Here is an 18,920-nt window from a genome sequence, read left to right as displayed (position 1 = left end):
TTTGGGGTACTCATCTATTAAACGAAACAGACAATAAATCTGGCCAATAGAAACGTACTTTTCTTTCCATCATAATTTCCAACCAATCCGAAGGCTAGTTGGGCGGATCCCTCAAACAGGAACATTTCCCGGCACAGTTTCTCATTCTGCCCAGTTCGATCGGCAACGGGAGCGGAAAGAGGAAAGCAGAGCGCTCGAAGGCAGTAGCCCCCACCACCGCCGGCCCAGGTTACCATCTAGCACCGGGAAACACAGCAGAGAGCCGCCGCCGGCAGAAGCCATTACCAGCCAGTAGTAACCATGAGCAGCGAGGCCGAGACACAACAGCAACCGCCGCAGCCTGCTGCCGATGCGGAGAGCCCATCCAGCCCGGCAGCCGCAGCTTCCGCGGTGGATAAGAAGGTCATCGGTAAGGCTGCTGGAAATGAGCTAGTTAGCTCAGTTAGCTAACGTGGTTTGTGATACAGTACGCAAAAGCAACGGTTGCTAACATTAACGAACCTATCATTCGATCAGTTAACGTTAATCGTTTAGTTTTAGCTTATAAGGTGATGGTGCCGTTAACTTCCCTATCGTTCATTTGGCATGATTGCAATATAAACGTTAATTATGTTAACAGTAGCAACCTCTTTCTTTCGATTTTATATAATGTGCGGGATGTTTGTAGTGTTTTATTAAAAGCAAGTTACCAGTAGTCTTTTTACAGTGGTGTTTGATTTTAAAGGGGGGGTTGACAATGAAAGTGTAATCTAAGCGTAAAATAAATTTCCGTCAAGTAGTTAGTAGTTACATTAGTCCTGGCGTTAGCTGGCATCACAAACTAAATAATGTCAGTTGGAAAATTGATCGTGCTACCAATGCTAGCACTAGCTATAACGTTACCTATTTATAATGTTACCACTACTTGGTAATCTGTTTAATATCAATCGTAGATTACTAACCGTTCTAATTAACTTAATATGAGAATTCACCATTGGTTAAGGTGATCCGAAATTTTAGCCAGTTAATCTCTCGTTCATCGGCCCTGGTAGCCGCCAATGAATGCCATGTTGCCGGTGAACGTCACATGCACGGCCGTTAAGTTATTTCAGAAACTGTCTCCTCAATTGACGTTAGTGCCTTTTGCGCATATTTTTCGTAGTTATAGCAGTTGGCGTCAAGAATTTAGAACGTTAACGTTATCTTGAGCGTGACGTTAATGTAACAACCGGTGGCACACGAAGTTATTTTAAGTGCCTACTCAGACGGCTCCTACAACTGTCGAAACTGTCGAAAGCAAGCTAACGTTAGCTGCTGGCTGTCCCTTTGTTCACACTATAGAGGGTGGTTGCGCGTTTGTGTTTTTTTTAAATCCAAAAATAATCGAAACGCATGCACAAACGTGTGGCCAACGTAACGGGCGAAACGATTACACAGAGGCTGGTCTCCAGTTACACCAGATTACAACTGTCAGCGTCTGTTGGATTTTGCTCGACTTTTGGGGCTAACGTTAGCATTATGGCCTAGCTGCCAAAGGGGGCTAGTAGCTCATTACCTAACTAAGCTAAGCTAGCCTAGCCTGCTAACGCTTTTTATTTACATGGCTGAAGGGGCCACTCAAAATGTCCGCCGTACGATTACACGGATTTCTTTCGCCCTTTAGTTTTTGTTCGTTGAAAAATCGTGATAAGAAATTCAATTTTTTTTGTCTTGCTTTACCTTTAATCAAATCATATATCATTTGATGTTCTTTGGCAGTTTTCACTTGCTGGCTTTAATCCAACCACATGGTTGAGACCCAGTTAGCTACTATGCTAACAAACCATTTGGGCACGCTCCTCGCTAACGTATCCGGGCGCGTCTCTACCACGTGTGTACGTTCAAGTAGTGAGCAGTGCGGCTTAAAATGGGGCAGTAGGTCTGTAGTAGTTGGACTGTGACATGTCAGATACCGCAGCTTGCAATGTTGTTACTGCAACCGCCATAGATATTCCTTACTTCAGTAGCTCAATGAGGCAAAAGCACGGATAATATTAGTAGTAAGAAATCTTAAGGCCCACATGAAATATATTGTAGTTATTACTGCTTCATAATGCGCTTCGTTCATGCCTTACACCAAGTGCAGCTGGCACAGGGCACCCCTAAGCTTCAGGATCTATAAAAAGAGTGACAGTTGGTAGTTAAATATAACTTACACATTATATATGGACTTGGTTGAGTTTTCATCATCTGTCGTTATTTGATTCCTTTACTATTTCTTACCAGTAGATGTCTTGTGAGATATGGAGAAGCTGGTAAGTTTGAGTAAGTTTGAAGCTTTTTATCTTTAAAAAAAAAGCTTCAATTTTGTCATTACAGTGTACCCCCGAAAAGGAAATGGCGGAAGCTTAAATGTGGTTAATAATTTGATTTTATTGTCTCATTGCAGCAACAAAAGTCTTGGGTACAGTCAAATGGTTCAACGTCAGGAATGGATATGGTTTTATCAATAGGTATGTGAACCCCGTCTGTGCTTCCCAAGCACCCTGATACCATATGCATATGTGAGAGAGAGAGAGTGAGTGAGTGAGCGAGAGAGGAGGAAGGGACATTGCAAAGCCTATTAGGGCTTTGGTTTGCTTACAAAGCTCACCAGACGATTTGTCTGCTGGTACCCATGCTGTTGTTATGTTCAGTACTTAATTAATCCTTACACTTGCCAGTTTAATTGCAGTCTGTCCACAAATACATGGTCACATTCTGTAACTAGGTGTAACTGAGAACGGTTTCCTTCCTTTTTTTTAGGAATGACACAAAAGAGGACGTCTTTGTACACCAAGTAAGTAGTAGGTAATATTATGTTAAACATTTTTTTATATGATCATGAATAATAAAATCTCATATCTGAACTTTTTTTTTTAAATATAGACAGCCATCAAAAAGAACAACCCGAGGAAATACCTTCGCAGTGTGGGAGATGGAGAAACTGTGGAGTTTGATGTAGTTGAGGGAGAGAAGGTAAAACAAGTTTTGATTAGTATCATTTGTGATTCAGTTCAAAAGTTCTCATTTTAATCTCCTTACATTCTGTTAATTATTATTCCATAGATCGTCAGTTTTGTTAATTATGTCTTTTCAAAATGCCATTGTGAACAGGGAGCAGAGGCGGCAAATGTGACCGGCCCAGGTGGCGTTGCAGTCCAGGGAAGTAAGTACGCCGCTGATAGGAACCGCTACAGGCGCTATCCCAGGAGAAGGGGCCCTCCCCGTGGTGGAGACTATCCAGAGAACTACCAGAGTGACGGAGAGGGTGAACCAGGCAGCGTAGGTCGTGACAAAAGCGGCCGAGATGGGGGAGAGAGTGCCCCCGAAGGAGACTCGCAGCAGCAGCAACGCAGGCCCACTTACCCTGGCAGGCGGCGTTACCCACCATACTTTGTACGTAGACGCTACGGCCGCCGGCCCCCGTACACCAACGCACCACGCGGAGAGATGACTGAGGTACGCCGTCACAGGGCTATTTTCCTGAAGCAGGCACCCAGCACTCCCATGACAAAGTCAGCATTATTGATATGTTGATGTCATATACAACCGTAAATCCTCTCCTTTCAAACACTCACGTGGTTGTGAACAATCAATCTTGGTGTATCGGGGGTCACTATCTTCCAAATTGACTAAAATAGGCCCCTTATGACAATGCAAAATTATGTTGCATTCAAATCAGTGTTAACATTAAATGGCAAGTTTGCCACTTTCAGTACAACTCAGGACACTACATAACAAGTTATTTGAAGCTTGTCTGTGTGGTAGCTCTGGAAAAAGCTACGTGTCAGTTGTTGTTTGATATGATTGTCTTCAGGGAGGCGAGGGTGACGAGAGCCAGGGAGGTCCAGACCAGGGTAACAGACCAGCGAGGCAGAACTACTACAGAGGCTTCCGACCAAGGTTCAGACCAAGGTTTGCATGTTGGCTTTATTGATGCTGGGCTGCAAGGATGGGACTGTAAAACACTGGGCTGTTCTGATCATAGCCTAGAGTCCACCTAATCAAATTTGCCTCTTAAAATAAACCTCAGTAAATAAATGCCACCTACTTTGGCAAAGAAGATCCCCTTTAAGCCTAACTTCAAATTGCAGCTATGCATGTTAAAAAAAATTGTGCAATTATTTAGTGACTTGAAAACTGCATCTCATTTCTGTGGCTGATGCACTGTTGTTTTTTGTTTGTTTTTTTGCATGACATGGCACTTCTTTTTCACTGTGTGACTTACAGCACGTTGCTATTTCTTTGTTCACTCCAGGGGTCCACCCCGTCCCAGACCGGTGCGGGACGGTGAGGAGGACAAGGAGAATCAGGGCGGCGAAGGCGGTCAGAATCAACAGCCGCGCCAACGGCGTTCCCGCCGCAACTTCAACTACCGCCGCAGACGCCCACAGACCGGTGGCAAACCCGGCCAGGAAACCAAGGAGGCCAAGGCAGGAGGAGACCCATCTGCAGAGAAAACGTCCGCTCCCGAGGCCCAGCAGGGTGGGGCTGAGTAGGAAAGAACCTGCCCACCGGCACCTACCATCTTTTACCATCGTCCGGGTGAGTATAATGTGAGGACTGACATGGACCAGTCTTGATCTTCTCCATTAATGTAACCAGCATGACTGCCTGGATTCTGATAGAGCTGACCGTAAAGGTTAATGACAGTATCGTACTGGAAAACAACATTAAAGTTTAATAGCTGCCAGAATTTTTTTTTTAACGTAGTAAGGCTGGTTAGCTTGTCCTTTGCACTCTTTAGGCTCTGTAGTGGATGAATCATAGCATGAGGTCATACAGTGGATTTGATAAAACAAACTGTCTGACACCATGGAGCCCTCTTACTATTTTTTTTCCATACAAGAAACAGTTCAGTTTTGGGCTTTGGATTCTGCACTGCTATGTGTTGGTGGTGTAGCATGCCACATGACTAAACCTAAATGACTGAAAAGGCATCACACAGATGAACACTTTACTTAATTGCTAATTTTCTTCTCTTACAGTTTTTTGTCAACAAGAAGAAACATCAAACAAGATCTGAGCAATAAAGATTTGACTTGACGATCGTCACAAGCTTGCACCATGCATTTGACCAGATTACCACCGATTGCCTGCAGAATCTATGCAGACTTGTTTTTTTTTCCCATTATTTTTATGTAACAGCTACAAAAAGTTTTGGGGAAACAGCAAATGTTTTTCTAAATCTGTCCTAAGTTTTTACACCAAATGGTTTTTAAAGAAAAAAATGGAATTTGATATCTGGTCAGTTTGACATTTTTAAATAACTTTTTATGTATTCAAACATTTTAACAAAATGCAAGCTAAAATAAAAGTCCAGAAACCAGTGGAATGTTCAAGTGTTGGCTTTACTTTTATTTTTCAAGTATATGAGCACTAAACAATGGCACACACCAGCAAATTTTTTATCACAACGTTTTTCTTTCAAATATTAATATAATTGAACAAACAAACCTTATATGATGCAGATATTTAATCAGCCAAATTCACCAATGGCACATAATGTCAAACTACATTTATAACTAGAAGATATTTAACCAAAACTTTGATAATTCTGTGGTCACATTTCTTTTACAAGAGGAGAATGCAGAAATCTTACATAAGATGTTAAATTAAATGTTCAAGACTCAAGAAGGCAAAATGTATGTAGCACAGGTCAATATTTTTGCATGAAACTTCTCATACTATAGTATATGTAGACAACATAATGAAGTATGGTAGCTATTAGATTTTAAATGAATTCCTAGGCTGCAGCTGAGCTTCATTATTTACTTAAGCTAGTAAGTTTAAATTTACATTCACACCAATAAGGAAATGGGTAGTGCTGTGTAAGTGGAGTAAAATGTCAATGAGGCCAGAAAATCCCACAATTGCAAATGTCAGCTTGTTACTGCCTACACATAGAAAAGGTTGACTAAAATACCTTAATATACAAGAGTCTGGCAACAAGTTATCTTTTGTTGAGACTTATTTTTATACAATTGTTCGACCTGATGGACATGTTCTAAAATGGTTTAGATGGTCTGATAGTAGAGCAACATGGACCCTATCTGAATTCAAACCTGGAACCTCGTGGTTCTGTTGTATTCATCAAGTCACTGGGGCACCAAATCAGGACTAATGGCCATTTTTGAGGCTTTTAATATCCTGGTTAATGTCTTTCAGTACACTGGTTATGGCATTCTGGAGCTCTGTTGCAGTAATTAATGGTCTTTCTGTTTTCAGAGTGATTCGTCAGCAATGCAGTCTCAACAAAAACTGAAAATTATAAGCTTGACCAATTTAGTGAAGGGTGTTTCTGATATTTTGTCTACGCTGAGCACGTAGCCTTCAGGAGTCGCTCAAACATTGGTCTCTTTGCGCAGCCGCCTCATACGCTGCACGTTGCTCTCCATGGCCATGGGGTTGGTGATCTCTGTGGCACAGCTAGCAGGAAACCAGCCCCTCTCTCCATCTCGCATTCTCTCCCCATAGCACCATGCTAGGATAAGCAGACCGTTAAAGGTAACACTCTGGCATGCTTGATGTTAACAGCCAGCGCACTGAGCATGAAGGACTGACTTTGATGTCACATTATGTGTGACATCAAACTCAAGAGGCTTCATCAGCTCATGAACTGATGAAGGCCTCTTGGATGAGAGGTGAAACGTCTTCAAAGACAAATAACTAAGTCCAGTTGCATTCGATTGAATTTCTTTGAGATACACATTATGTGTAGTGATAGTGTCAAACACACACACCCAGTGCCTCACCTTCCTCTTTCTGCAGGACAATGACGAGCTCAGCCTGCTGCAGTCCCAACTCATCGGGCTCCTTTGGCATGTAGGCTTTGGTGGCTTCATACTGAGGCTGACCTGAAACACAGTGTTGTGTTTTATGCTTTTGTTTAATAGCACTCTGTATGTGGTTCATCTTATTGGCCTGCTGGGGAGAATTAATAACTCCTGTCTTTACTTTAAAAATTTCTATGCCATGCTGCTAAACAGCACATCACACGACTTCCTGGAATTTCCTGTAAAGAACACACCCTTTGATAACAGTATCAAATATTAAACACGTTAAAAAATAATCACTGTGCAAACACCTACTGTGAATGCTGCTTCTGTGATGGTTTTGCTTCCTCAGAGAGGATCACAAGGACATGTATTTGATTAAGATCACAGTTGCAAGGATTTAGTTTAATATCCAAATTACTGACACTATGGCCTAACACACAGAAATCTGAATTATTGCTCCAAATTTGTCTGCAATTTGTTCTGTGTGTGTCCAAAGCACACTTGCTACAGAATCCTGAAGAAATACAGCTGCTTCATGTACAGTATAAACACACATACACGGTGAAGCCACAGTCAGGACTCGCACACAACATGATTATGCTGAGGAATAGTGCTGAAGTTGGAAAAGAAGGGAGAGCCAAAGCAGCTCTGAATAAAACTGTATTTTAAATAGCTGCACTCATTTGAAATGGAAAAGGCTAAACATCTGTTTTCTGTGTACCACACAGCATTCCATGATTGAACGAAGCATTCAGGCATGAAAGGGATGAGAGCAGATTTTCATAAGTTGTCTGGTTTGGTTTCAGAGCTAACGTGTATTTCAAAGAGTGACTCCCTTCGTAAACAAAGCACGCTGACTTACCAGCTATAGGAGTGGAGACATCTACCTGCTTGTGCTCTGTAAGAGCCACTATCCAACGTGCCCGGTCCACCCTTGGCAACAGAGACAAAACAGCACTGTTAAACATGACTCCGAACTCGATGTAGTATATTGTACATGTGATAACACACAAAAAAAAATGTTTCTTTTGAATGAACATAATACATGGCTGCATTTTGGATTGTCATTAAGACTTATGCCAGCAGAGGGAGCCAGACACAAAGCATCAGCGTCGCAACATGGGTCTTGGCTCAAAGTTTTGTTTCACTCCTGTGTTCGTCTTTTTGCAATACTTGTCCATATGGGCCGTATTTTATGCTTCACTGATCACTTTCGTATTTTCAGTTGGAGAGGTTTTATTAGCATTGCTTTTCTTCAATAAAGAAACAAGTCTGAGTACTAAAGAGTGGAATAGTACAAACAGAAAAAAAAAATCATAGTGAGCTGACTGACTACCTCTACTGTGGAAAAAAACCACACAGGTCACACAGGTGAATGTGTTTTGAATAAATCATAACAGGAGCATTAAGCATAACCACTATCATTCAGTGAAAACAATCGCATTGCAGTTTGCATTAATGTATGAACCAGAATTTGAAAAAAACTATTCAGATTTGCAGCAAAATGTTCCAAGAGTCCCTCTCTCCAGGTGAAACTTTACCTAATGTCACTCTGCAATACTTAGATCTTGTGCTTGTAGATATAAGGGACAATAAATATTTATTCTGTACAGTTGGTGGCTAATGCTAGCTGAGAGCAGCAGTACCTTGACTCGGCCACCAGGGAGATCTGCTCAGCTCTCCCCTCACTGTTCCTGCCCATTAGCAGTCTGAAGGAAAGGTAGTGACTGGAGCTGTTCTTGGCAGGAGGAGACATCCATGCTTCTGTATCCTCCCCAACCTCCACCTCCACATTCTCCAGAGTGGCATAGTCCATCACCACAAAGCTCTCCTCACTGAAAAAACAAGCTGTTTTTCCTCATATTTTCATTTGCAAGACAAATTGTGTCCACTGGTCCCAGTGTGCAGCAATATTCATAGAAATAATGTGATTTTAAATGACCATTTTTGCACATTATAGTGTAGCTAAACCTGCATTCCTTGCCTATCTCCTAATAACATCTCCGAGATGTTATCACTTGAAGACTGGGTGACAGTGTGGACCTTACAATCCTGAAAATGACTCCAGTGTTGTGGGAAACGCCTTCCTCTGAGCTGACATTGTTTGGTTTCTCCCTAATTCAAAACAGAAAACAGTAGCCTGTCGAGCTGACATCCTGAATGCAAGATTGAAGAATCTCAAGCATGCACGCACCAAATCCATACTCTCTCCTTTCTCTGTCCTCTTTCTCTCCTCTTTTCTCTCTGTTAATGTTGCCTGCCTTCTCGGTGTCCACAGGAGTCACCAGGATCAAAAACTGGTTGTGCTTTTGAAATTTGTCTACTCTAACAGGCCCCATTTTAGCAGAGGTATGACTGGGTCCTTTTGTCATCTGAAGACTGGTACAGCCTGTGAAAAGCTTTAAGTATTGAAATTCACAATGCGTTATGTCCCGCGGATATTACATGAGACTAAAGGCTAAAGGCATCTTAAGTGATCCTGCTAGATTTAAATGCTACTTATTGTGATTATGTTGACATACTGGAGGACAGAGAATCAACATGAACATGAATTAACACGAAAAAGTGTTAGTTACGTCTATCAGTATAAGTCTTCTAAAACCCTCTCCTCACTAAGTATTATTTTAGACTTTAAGCGGATAACATTTCAAATGAACTGACCTCTTCTTCTTGGTGACAATCAGCACGTCATTGTAGAGAAAAAGGTAGTAACTCCTGGTGCTGAAAGCCCTCCAGATGCTGAGCTCTTCAGTGCAGACGGCCAGCTCACCTCGCTTCTTCAGCCAACGTGATGAGGACACCAGAGGAAAGGGCTGCGAGGACACAAGAGTTTTCATCCAGGTTAGCAAACTGAGCTGAGATGCTTTCATCTGCACTGGATCTGCATCATTACTACATGAAGACAGTCAGTCTGAAGTTCCATTGTGTTTCTTGTTATCATCCATACCCAGCATTTTACCTAATAAATCAAACCCTGTGAGCTGGAGATTCACTGTACTCTTCCTTGGTGTTTGTGCAGAAACATGTGGTCACTCTTACTTTGATTTTACCAAAATCCATCTGTTTCTGGATGGTGTACATCTGCTCTGTCCTCTCCATCCGCCTAGCTCCGTCATTGCAGCTGGCAACCAACTGTTGAAATAATAATCAGAGCAATGGTATAATGATAACGAGGACGCTAAAAACAAACTGATCCTACAGTACACCACAATGTGTGGGAATAAAAAGTGCATTTCAGACATTCGGCTGAGCTGTTCGCAACATCCCTACCTTGCTGATGGCATTCAGCGCCCACACAGCGGCAAAGTACTCTGCTGTCCTGTCTGGAGTTTTCTGGCAGATTGTCTGTGTAGAGAGATTAAAGGTATGAAACTTTCAAAGTCTCTTTTTTTTGCAGGCAAACACACTTTTGCAGTGCTGTACATGTGATGAAGCTAAATCTTCCTTCATCATTAATAACTTACTATTAACTATAGTGTACATGCACATGTATGCAAAGTTGCAGTTGTGTGTATATATACTTTATATTTTCCTCATTTCACCAAAAATGTGTCTGTAAGTAAATAACTGTCAGTGCCTTTTGATTCCAATGGGTAAATAAAAATAACAATATAAAAAAATATATTCTTTTACACATTTCTTTGTATTTACAGTTTTGATGCGTCTTCCAATAAAACTTTGCTCATGTGAGAGAGTGTGTGTTACACTGACATCCAGTAGCAGTGGCAGTCTGGTGACTCGCTGCATGGGGAGGATGAGGAAGGAGATCATGGGCAGGCCTCCACAGTCACTGCTCCCTTCTATTTGCTTCAGGGTCTCTTTAAATGCAGTGTTGGTGGTCCTAAGAGACGCACAGACGGAAAAAAAAAAAAAGTTCAGTTCATCCTACAGTGCTACTGCAGAAACAAGTTACAGTTCACCGCTGCTACTCACAGCAGCTTCTGTAGCGTCCTCTGCTGGAAGGTCTCATTGGAGCAGTAGACGATGTAGGGTTCAAAGTGGTGGGTTGCGTGGTTTTGAACAATATCGCTAATGTCCCGGATCACTGGGTTTTCATAGTGACGTCGTTCAAGGTCCTCAAAAAACCTGAAAATGGAGAGGGGAGGATTAGTAAAGAAGCGAGTGGATGGTCCTTTTCCCCTCACAGATGGTTTTCCTGAGCAGGACCCAAACACCTGTGTGAGAGTACAACATCAGTCTTTTCACTTCAACTGTGGTGTCCCTTAATGTAAGCCATGTTTGTGGTAATGTTAAGTGATGGTTAGAACTGTGTCACTGGAGGAAATAATTTCTGAGCTTGTAATTTCAAAAACAAAAGGAAACTTATTCAGACTGTGAGTATTTTCAAGCTGTCAACATACTAAAATAGTAAACCTGTTATTTTTACTATAAGATCCAGGTGATCCTTTCTGCCACAGCTTTGTAAAGGCTTTCAATTATTAGCATTATCAACACCATAAATGACTTTCAGCCCCACCCTTGCTAAGTGCCTTTTTAACAAAAAGGAGTAAAAGGACACCTGAAAAGCAGCCCAACCCAGGGAGCAACAACAGAACACACACTCACACACAGATAGTGTATGTCAGATATTTCACAGAGCAGCCTCTGAGACACCTTCTGCCTTCTACTTTCACAGGTCCTGCTTCACTTCAAAATACATCAAGAGGATCAAAGACCGAAGGACGCGTCTTCTCTTGCTGCTAAAACTGAATTCATTCTCATTCAAAATAATGAAGGCAGCAATACACAACACAACACAGGCTGCTCTATAGAACATTATCAACTCAAAGCCCGGGAATACCACTCAGAGCAAACAGCCAGCAGAACCAGTTTGACTAGCGTGTTTTAACATGTCGAAGGGACCTACAGGATGTGAGAGACTAATGCTAAGGGAGAAAACTGCATCTGAAATTTTAAATGAGCCCATTTTCTATGCTTGAAACCACCTCTCAGGGGCAACACAACGTAAACTGCACGAGAGTTTCAAGTCTTCAAAGAACAGTCCATTACACTGCTTCACACACTGATAACATCAGCAGATCCTTTATAAGGAGGTGGTGAACTTTCAACTAGTTTTCCATCACCCTCTCTCAAACGCACACACAGACAAACAAGAAATACTATAATCGTGTTGTGCCCACCCTTTGCTGACTTTGTGGATGACAGAAATGTTTGAGAAGAGGTGATGGTGCTCTGTGGTCGTCATCGTTTTCCTCAGAGCTTCATTATCCTTGAAGTGACGCACCAGGATGCCCAGGCTGTGCAGGTACGAATGCTCCGATGTGATGATCTCAAAAATGGCCTGTCAAATGACCAAACACACACAATAAGGAAAAATCCCATCTGTTCATGCTCAGATCTGTAATGGTCTGTCATTTGTTCATTTCATGTGGTGATTTTCCAAATTTCCTTTGAAAAATGGCCTCTTCTTTTTGCATTCCACTGCGGGGTTTATGCTTAGATGAACAGACAAAAAACAAAACATATGATGCGGCTGCAATGCATTCTGGTCTATTGAGGCTGATGTTGATGGACAGATCATCATCTCCGCACTGCTCAATGATGAACCTCTCCCTCTGTGTTGAGTACTGGGGTAAAATGGTGAATGTAGGATCTGACACTGAATGACACCATAATCTGATGTTTACAGGCGAATTCACTGAGACTTCACATATTCTCTGCACGCTGTAAGGGCCATCCACAACAAGAAGAATAATTATAATGTGAAGAATAATATACAATGTGCTGATCAGCTACAGGAGCTCGTTCAGCCACAGACTCTTACTCCCACGATGCACCACAGAGCGACACAAGAAATCATTCCTGCTAAACTCAGCACTGTGACGGACACACTTACTATACAATGTATATATTGTTTTTACACATGTAAATGTACACCTGTATTTTTAATTTTTTTTTTTTTTTAATTTTGAACACATTGTAAATACCTGTACTTTTAGATTTTAGATTTATACTGATCTTGTTTTGTTTATCCTATTTTTATACTCTTCACTTTTCTTTCTTGGTCGGGAAAACTGCAAGTGCAATGTCTGTATGAAAAAAGAATTTCCCTTTGGGGATAAATAAAGGAATTCTGATTCTGATTCTGATAATGATAACTATAAAGATGACAATGTGAGCATCCACACTGAAGAATGATAACGTTCTGCAAACAGTTGCTCCAGCTGGCAGCTTACTGAAGCTTACTGACAGTTAAATGGATATTTATGACCTGTTAATGCTGTATGGGGAACAGAGAAACAAGAAAAAAAAATCTCAATATTCTTCAGTTTGGTGAATCCAACACTCTGCTACCAGAGTCGTCATCTTCTGAGGACCAATATTATTCATATTTAGTTAACACAATATTAAAAGTATCCTGGTGATCAAGAAAGCAGTCATCATCAGAACCAAAGAATGACAGGCAGTACGTCTCAGGTAAAATGACATTTTTTAGTGTAATTTGCAGCTTAACTATAAGCTTTTAATAAGCTGTATGCCACAAAAGGCACTACTGATTGATTATGGTAGACCATCAAAAAAATGTTTCCTAAATACCAACAGTCAGTTTATATAAAAGAGGCAGTCTTGTTAGAAGCCAGTATTATAAGCACTACACAGATGGATTTTGACTCAGACTTTGCATTCAGTGTTTGAGTCTATCTAAAGTTGTGTTGCAGACTTCACTACTTTTTAAAACTATACATATATAGTTATTGTTATAGTTATCATTGTCGGTGTTGACAGTGCTTAATTAATCAGAGACACACAGCAACAGACTCACAGGACTTTAGGCGAGCTATCAGGCCGTGATAACACACCTTCCTGTGTAGGCAAGGCCAAAGGGCATTAACTGAGCTAAACCAAGAACACTACCTGAAAATCTCAGACCGACAGTGATGTTTCCGACTAAATGCTCAAAATGTCACTTCACAATAGGAGATGATGGTCTGCCTGGTGGACCTGTTAAAGCTCTGCTCTGCCTGAGCTAACAGTGGGGAAGAGCAGCATTTTTGTTCATCTAAGTTAATTCCAAACTTCATCAAAATGCTTTCAAACACCCTAAAAAAGTAGCATTAAAGTTGGCATGGATGGGTTCAAATCTGGGGCACTAAAACGAAACCCATAAGTACCTGTTCCGGAAATAGAGTTTGATCACAACGGCAGGGAGTGGCTTTATTCAAGGACTGCAGTGCACACAGTGTGGACCTTTGGTATTGACACAACATCTGTTGTTAAACTGCTAGTGGAGACACATTAGAAAAGGGAAAATCCACCCTCAGATAGTGTTGCACTGTGTAGATCAGTCGGTGATGTTCAATTTCTTTTCCAGGAGTTACTCTGTAATGGCAGTTAAGGGGTTTTGTTATTGTTCCCACGTTACCTCAGCCTGTTTTACCTGCTTCTGCTCAGTGGCATCCTTCATTTCCAAGAAAACCTTTTGACAAAACCTCTGAGATTGAGATTTAACTCGTTGGTCTGTGTGGGATGAATATTATTATGACTGTAGAGCAGAGGCACTTCATTTCCATGATTATGTCATCGGGGTTATCTTCGTGTGGGCCTGAGTCACAGTTATTTAACAGATTACAAACTGGAGTTGTGGAATTTACAAGAAGTGGGCATTAAGGAGGCATGAGAGGTTTAATGAAAGATGCTTTGAGTTGCATTATGGTAACGGCAGTAGGCCGAGATACATCTGAAGTACATGTTAATTACTGTAAATGATTACTGCTGCTGATTTTGTTCCCTGTTGTTAACGTGCTGATGCAAAATGGTGAGTGTGAGCCTTTGTGTTTTCATTTAGACTTTTTCATGCTGATAAATAAAGCAAATGACAGTCCCTTCTATGACATCACTGTTGGCATATTTCAATCTGCACATGCACACTCACACACACACACACATTTACCTCTTGTCTCTTTCTCTCCTGAGATGAAATCAAATTTAGGATTCCCGTGTCCTTCACCTTTGTAAGAGATATAAAGGAACACTTATGTTAGAGTCTCCATTCTGCTGTATATTTGACATAGAGTTTGTTTTAAAAAGAGTAAAAATAAAAATGTGAGGAATATAAGACTTGCTCTTTGATGTTTCTGACATCTAGCGCAAACAAACCAATTCCACGCAGGGTCATGGAGTGTGGGAGTTTATGCAGCAGCAAAAACGTGTAAGAGTGTAAGCTTTAATCTTGTATCCTTTAAAAAAAATTCAGCTCAAATTGGCTACTTGCAGCTGAAGGATCTGATGACTAAAACAAATTTACGTACACCTGTATAATTATGACTGAATTACGTTATTGATTCAGATACCTTTGCTGAATTCTTAGGTTGCACTTGATTTTGTTTTTTGTTTCAGACTGAGGTTTACCTGCGGCAGCTGGCTCCAGGTGAGCTGTGCTGGCCGGTAGCTCTTCACCACGATGCCCTGGTCCTCAACAGGAGGCTCCACCACCACAAAGTCATCCAGCAGCTCATCCTGGTTGGTGGAGTGCAGCCCTCGTTCACGGATCTCCTGGTAGAGGCGAGGTGTAGCTGTGGAGCGCATCAATGTCAACAAACATCAGTCTCAGTTCAGAGCCTCAGTCTGTGGTGGTTTTTGACATGTGGAACATTTTTCTTGACTATAGAAGCAATAAACACACATATTCCTTAAATGATACAGTTTAAAATGTGAAAGTATCTGGTTTCTAACTAGAGGTGAATATATATATAAACATATAAGTCACGACAATCTAAATTGTTTTGAAATGGCCCGTAGACTAAGTATATACTTGAAATAGCTTATGAATTTCTCCATTTGCACCATTAAAACAATGCTACACAATATTGGATTAAAGGTGGATCTTTTTCTGGCACATCCGCTATGCTGCCAGCTATAACTCACAAGGCTTTATTTACTATATGTCACCCAAGAAGGAGACACGGGAAGTAATTCATCCAATCCAATTGGCTACGTCACTCTATTGGTTTGTTCACATAGGCCTGGTCTGCTGGGCAATGAGGTTATGTGAAGTATGGAAGTAGAAATAAGAGGACATAAAATACCTTGACTGATCTGCCTGAAAAGTAGACTGTGGATGCTTTCGAGACTGACCATGATTTAAAATCATCAGGTCGTCGATAAAAATATTTCTCTCACAGTGGGCTTAGTGGGTGTGAAGGATATATTCTTATCCACCCATAAATCTGTCAGCTTTAACGAAAGAAGAAATAACAAATGAAAGGCTGCAGCAGAGATGAAATCTGTCAATATGACAACATGGGCCACTTTGATAAATGAAGTGTGGGAGGTGAGAATGCATCTGTTTGGAATAAAGCTGACTTATTTAAAATGCAGGTTTCTTACTAGAGAGTTTTATATCTGGAATAGTAAAGAGACCATGAAGTTGGTGAAAGGTCACAGGTTTGATTCTCACATACAGTGGGATTAAATGTTTCTGTGAAATCTTTCAGAAACTGGACGTTCTTCTTATACGAATGTATCACTTTTCAATCAAGCTAATTTACATACTCCGAAGTGGGAAGTTACTTTAAGAACACTCAAATCCGGAGAAGCGGCAGGGTTGGAAGGTACAGGACATTCAAGTTCAACATTCAGGATTCAGCAATCCGACATTAAGCATGAAGGGAGCGTTCAGAGAGAAGGGATTTCCTGTTCAGTTCTCTCCTTTTGCCTCGAGGGATCTTTTCAGAGCTATGACACAGAGGTGCTGCAAAGCCTAGTTTTCCATTAATGAAATGTCATTGTTATTTCCCATCTATTTGTAGCCATGCAGTCACATTTAAAGAAGTGGACAGAGTGACACATTAGTAAACCTACCATCTTTGAAGGACCCACGTTGGTTCTGGTTCCTCTTTCTCCCAAAGGTTCTCTAAGGGAGGGACAGCAGGGCAGCCTGAGTTAAACACTGTGCACTGCATGTACCTAAATAATACTAAAGGTGTTTTTTATCTCCTGGCATCTAATTCTCTCTTCTGCTCTGTTGCTTTCTTTCAATTCTTAAATGTAGCATTTTTTGAGAACAGCCTGGTAAAACCCTTATGAGGACTTCCTCTCCACTGGTAATGGAAGACAGGTGTGGAAACACGACATCATCCCTATGACTAAAGTGGAACACTATTGGCCATGCTGACTCTGATCTAGCCAACCACAAAGTCCTTCAGTTTATGGTAAACACACTTTGTATACAAACCCCTCAACCTATGTACCTTGCGCCCAGGAGTGCGAGCTGGATTAGGACTGGGTGCTCTGTTTTCTCTGACAGGTTTCAATGTGGCTGCAGACCCTTGTCCTGCTGCCATGGCATCAATGTCCAGACTAGTCACAGCTGTTCGGTATGACTTGTTCCTGCGGTTCCTCCTCAAAGCAAAGCCGTCTCCATCACTGTCATAATCCTCCCAGGACACATCCGGCCCCTGGGTTGAGTGACGGTTACGGATTCCACTGATGGAGTTCTCCAGTCCCACTGGGAAGGTCACCACGGTGGTGTGGTGGCGGTTCTTAGGCCGGCTTGCCACAGCTAAACTCTTGGGGATGAGTTGTTTGGTGCCGGTCTTCAGTGCTGCAGGACTCTGTGTGCTCAGAACCACCTGCTGAGGTACTACCATCCTGTCCACTACGTCTTCCTGGGGGGTTTCACATTGGACTGTGGGGGAGCTTTGTGACTCACAGCAATCATCGCCAGGCTCAGATATATGGAGTTCTGTGGAGAAATGGCTCTCCAAAATTAGAGGGACCTGGTCGTTCATGCTGCTGTGTGACTGACTGTGGGACATTGTGTCCTCACCGCTGACACCTCAATCTGGTCTAACTCTTCTGCATTGGAGGAGTCTGAGGAGGAGGGAAAGAAAAGACAGCGTTTACATGCAATATAAGTAGATTACAGGCAAGAAATATGCATAAACCAAAACTTTAAATGGACACATGGGAAAACAGCAGAGTGCTGTGTGGATGACCCTAAAATACCTCCAGTGACCTACAGTGGGGCTCCCACATCTCTTCCCATCAAAGAAGAGAACCCCACTCGTGATCTAACTCCCCACTCACACACTTGGTCATTTGGACGGAGCGGCCAGTTGTGTCGGTCCTCACACACATACAGGGACTCAACCCGTGACTCACCGCGCACTCCTACACTGCACTTGCCCACACACACACACACACACACACACAAACACACAAACACACTCACACAGACATGTTCCAGCAAATCTGTGCGCCACAGAAACTATAGGAAAACAAAACCACATTTTTTTTCTTCTGAAAAATATTCGTAACCTTCCACGAATTACAAAGTGCAGATACATTTACGCGCTGATTGCATTGTTGTTATGCAGGCCCAACTATTAGAAACATGTTAATACAGAGACAGGATTGACATGATAGCCAGTAAAATAACTTTGATTTCTAATACAGTGCTACAGTAACACCTACAGCAAAATAAAAATTTGCTTTGTGTTTCTCTGCTCAGCCGCTGTCTGAAAGACGGATTAGGGTGGGAGCGAAAATGTCTGCCTCACATTCCCATGGTTCACAACAGCGGGGTTACACGCAGTTCAGCCAACACCGAGACTGTGAGCGCTCCAGCAGCTGTCTTACCTGTTTGAGGCGACCTGACGAGCGACTTATTAACTGATATCACAGGTGAGTCCGCCGGTTCTCTGGAGAGCTGCTGCTGTCCGGCCGAGAAGCGCAGCTCTAACAGCTGTAGTCCTCCGCTTCACTCTGTCACATATTTCTTCTTACTCACTCACTTCCTCCTCTGCTCCCAAGGCGCCCATTAAGCATACTGCCTACGTCACTACAGGTGAGTGTCAATCAATCATCCAAAAGTGCTAATTTAGACAAAAGCAGGCAAAGGCTTGCAGAAACGGAAAGAGGCAGCAAAGCAGCTTTACATTTGGATACAACTGCTGTTTGTGTGACGGTGGACTAACTTGTATCTTGTATCTTCTTGGCTTGGCCACACACAACTCGGCGTTTTCAGTGAAATGCGTTTAAGGCGTCAGGTGGAGTCTAAGTTTCTCCCGTCCACGTCTCCTGTCATTTTGCAAATACAAGAACACAAAACGTCCAAATTTATTTGCTCTTCTGTTGAATTTCTAGTTTCGTCATTCTACTTGATTAGCAATAAATAGC

General features: G+C 42.0%; 2 protein-coding genes across 8 annotated transcripts; one reads left to right on the top strand and one right to left on the bottom strand.

Annotated features, from left to right (window-relative positions):
• Positions 1–142: 142 nt before the first annotated feature.
• On the top strand, positions 143–5,335 carry ybx1 (Y box binding protein 1). 4 transcript variants are annotated; one of them, XM_046396323.1, is made up of 8 exons: positions 143–409; positions 2,408–2,471; positions 2,764–2,797; positions 2,887–2,976; positions 3,115–3,396; positions 3,818–3,903; positions 4,259–4,545; positions 4,989–5,335. In XM_046396323.1, the coding sequence occupies exons 1-7, from the start codon at positions 301–303 to the stop codon at positions 4,497–4,499; spliced, it is 906 nt and encodes a 301-aa protein (XP_046252279.1). In that variant the 5' UTR covers positions 143–300; the 3' UTR covers positions 4,500–4,545; positions 4,989–5,335. The 4 variants fall into 4 exon arrangements, with proteins under 4 accessions (XP_046252279.1, XP_046252278.1, XP_046252277.1 ...); XM_046396322.1 differs by having other exon boundaries at positions 3,818–3,915; XM_046396321.1 differs by having other exon boundaries at positions 3,115–3,459.
• Positions 5,333–18,860, bottom strand: arhgef16 (Rho guanine nucleotide exchange factor (GEF) 16). Of its 4 annotated transcripts, none has more exons than XM_046396316.1 (15): positions 18,381–18,855; positions 16,991–17,612; positions 16,602–16,653; positions 15,150–15,313; positions 14,692–14,748; positions 11,921–12,081; positions 10,713–10,865; positions 10,491–10,620; positions 10,050–10,124; positions 9,819–9,911; positions 9,441–9,592; positions 8,426–8,614; positions 7,642–7,712; positions 6,756–6,857; positions 5,333–6,484 (listed from the first exon to the last, which is right to left on the bottom strand). In XM_046396316.1, exons 2-15 carry the CDS (start codon positions 17,555–17,557, stop codon positions 6,345–6,347), a joined length of 2,106 nt encoding a protein of 701 aa, XP_046252272.1. In that variant the 5' UTR covers positions 17,558–17,612; positions 18,381–18,855; the 3' UTR covers positions 5,333–6,344. The 4 variants fall into 4 exon arrangements, with proteins under 4 accessions (XP_046252272.1, XP_046252274.1, XP_046252273.1 ...); XM_046396318.1 differs by lacking the exon at positions 18,381–18,855 and adding an exon at positions 18,216–18,349; XM_046396317.1 differs by lacking the exon at positions 18,381–18,855 and adding an exon at positions 17,748–18,125.
• Positions 18,861–18,920: the final 60 nt, after the last annotated feature.

Source organism: Scatophagus argus, chromosome 8 (assembly GCF_020382885.2).
Source record: "Scatophagus argus isolate fScaArg1 chromosome 8, fScaArg1.pri, whole genome shotgun sequence".
NCBI lineage: Eukaryota > Metazoa > Chordata > Actinopteri > Scatophagidae > Scatophagus > Scatophagus argus.
The sequence above is the reverse complement of the archived record's forward strand: the minus strand, read 5'-3'. Positions and strand labels throughout refer to the sequence as shown.

Coding starts and splice junctions, on each gene's coding strand:
- ybx1 (XM_046396320.1), top strand. CDS start 301: ATGAGCAGCGAGGCCGAGACACAACAGCAACCGCCGCAGCCTGCTGCC. Junction 2,472..2,763: donor GGATATGGTTTTATCAATAG/GTATGTGAACCC, acceptor CCTTTTTTTTAG/GAATGACACAAAAGAGGACG. Junction 3,460..3,817: donor CACGCGGAGAGATGACTGAG/GTACGCCGTCAC, acceptor GATTGTCTTCAG/GGAGGCGAGGGTGACGAGAG.
- arhgef16 (XM_046396316.1), bottom strand. CDS start 17,557: ATGTCCCACAGTCAGTCACACAGCAGCATGAACGACCAGGTCCCTCTA. Junction 12,082..14,691: donor AGGAGAGAAAGAGACAAGAG/GTAAATGTGTGT, acceptor GTCATTTGACAG/GCCATTTTTGAGATCATCAC. Junction 8,615..9,440: donor ATTGTCACCAAGAAGAAGAG/GTCAGTTCATTT, acceptor TTGTTTTTTCAG/TGAGGAGAGCTTTGTGGTGA.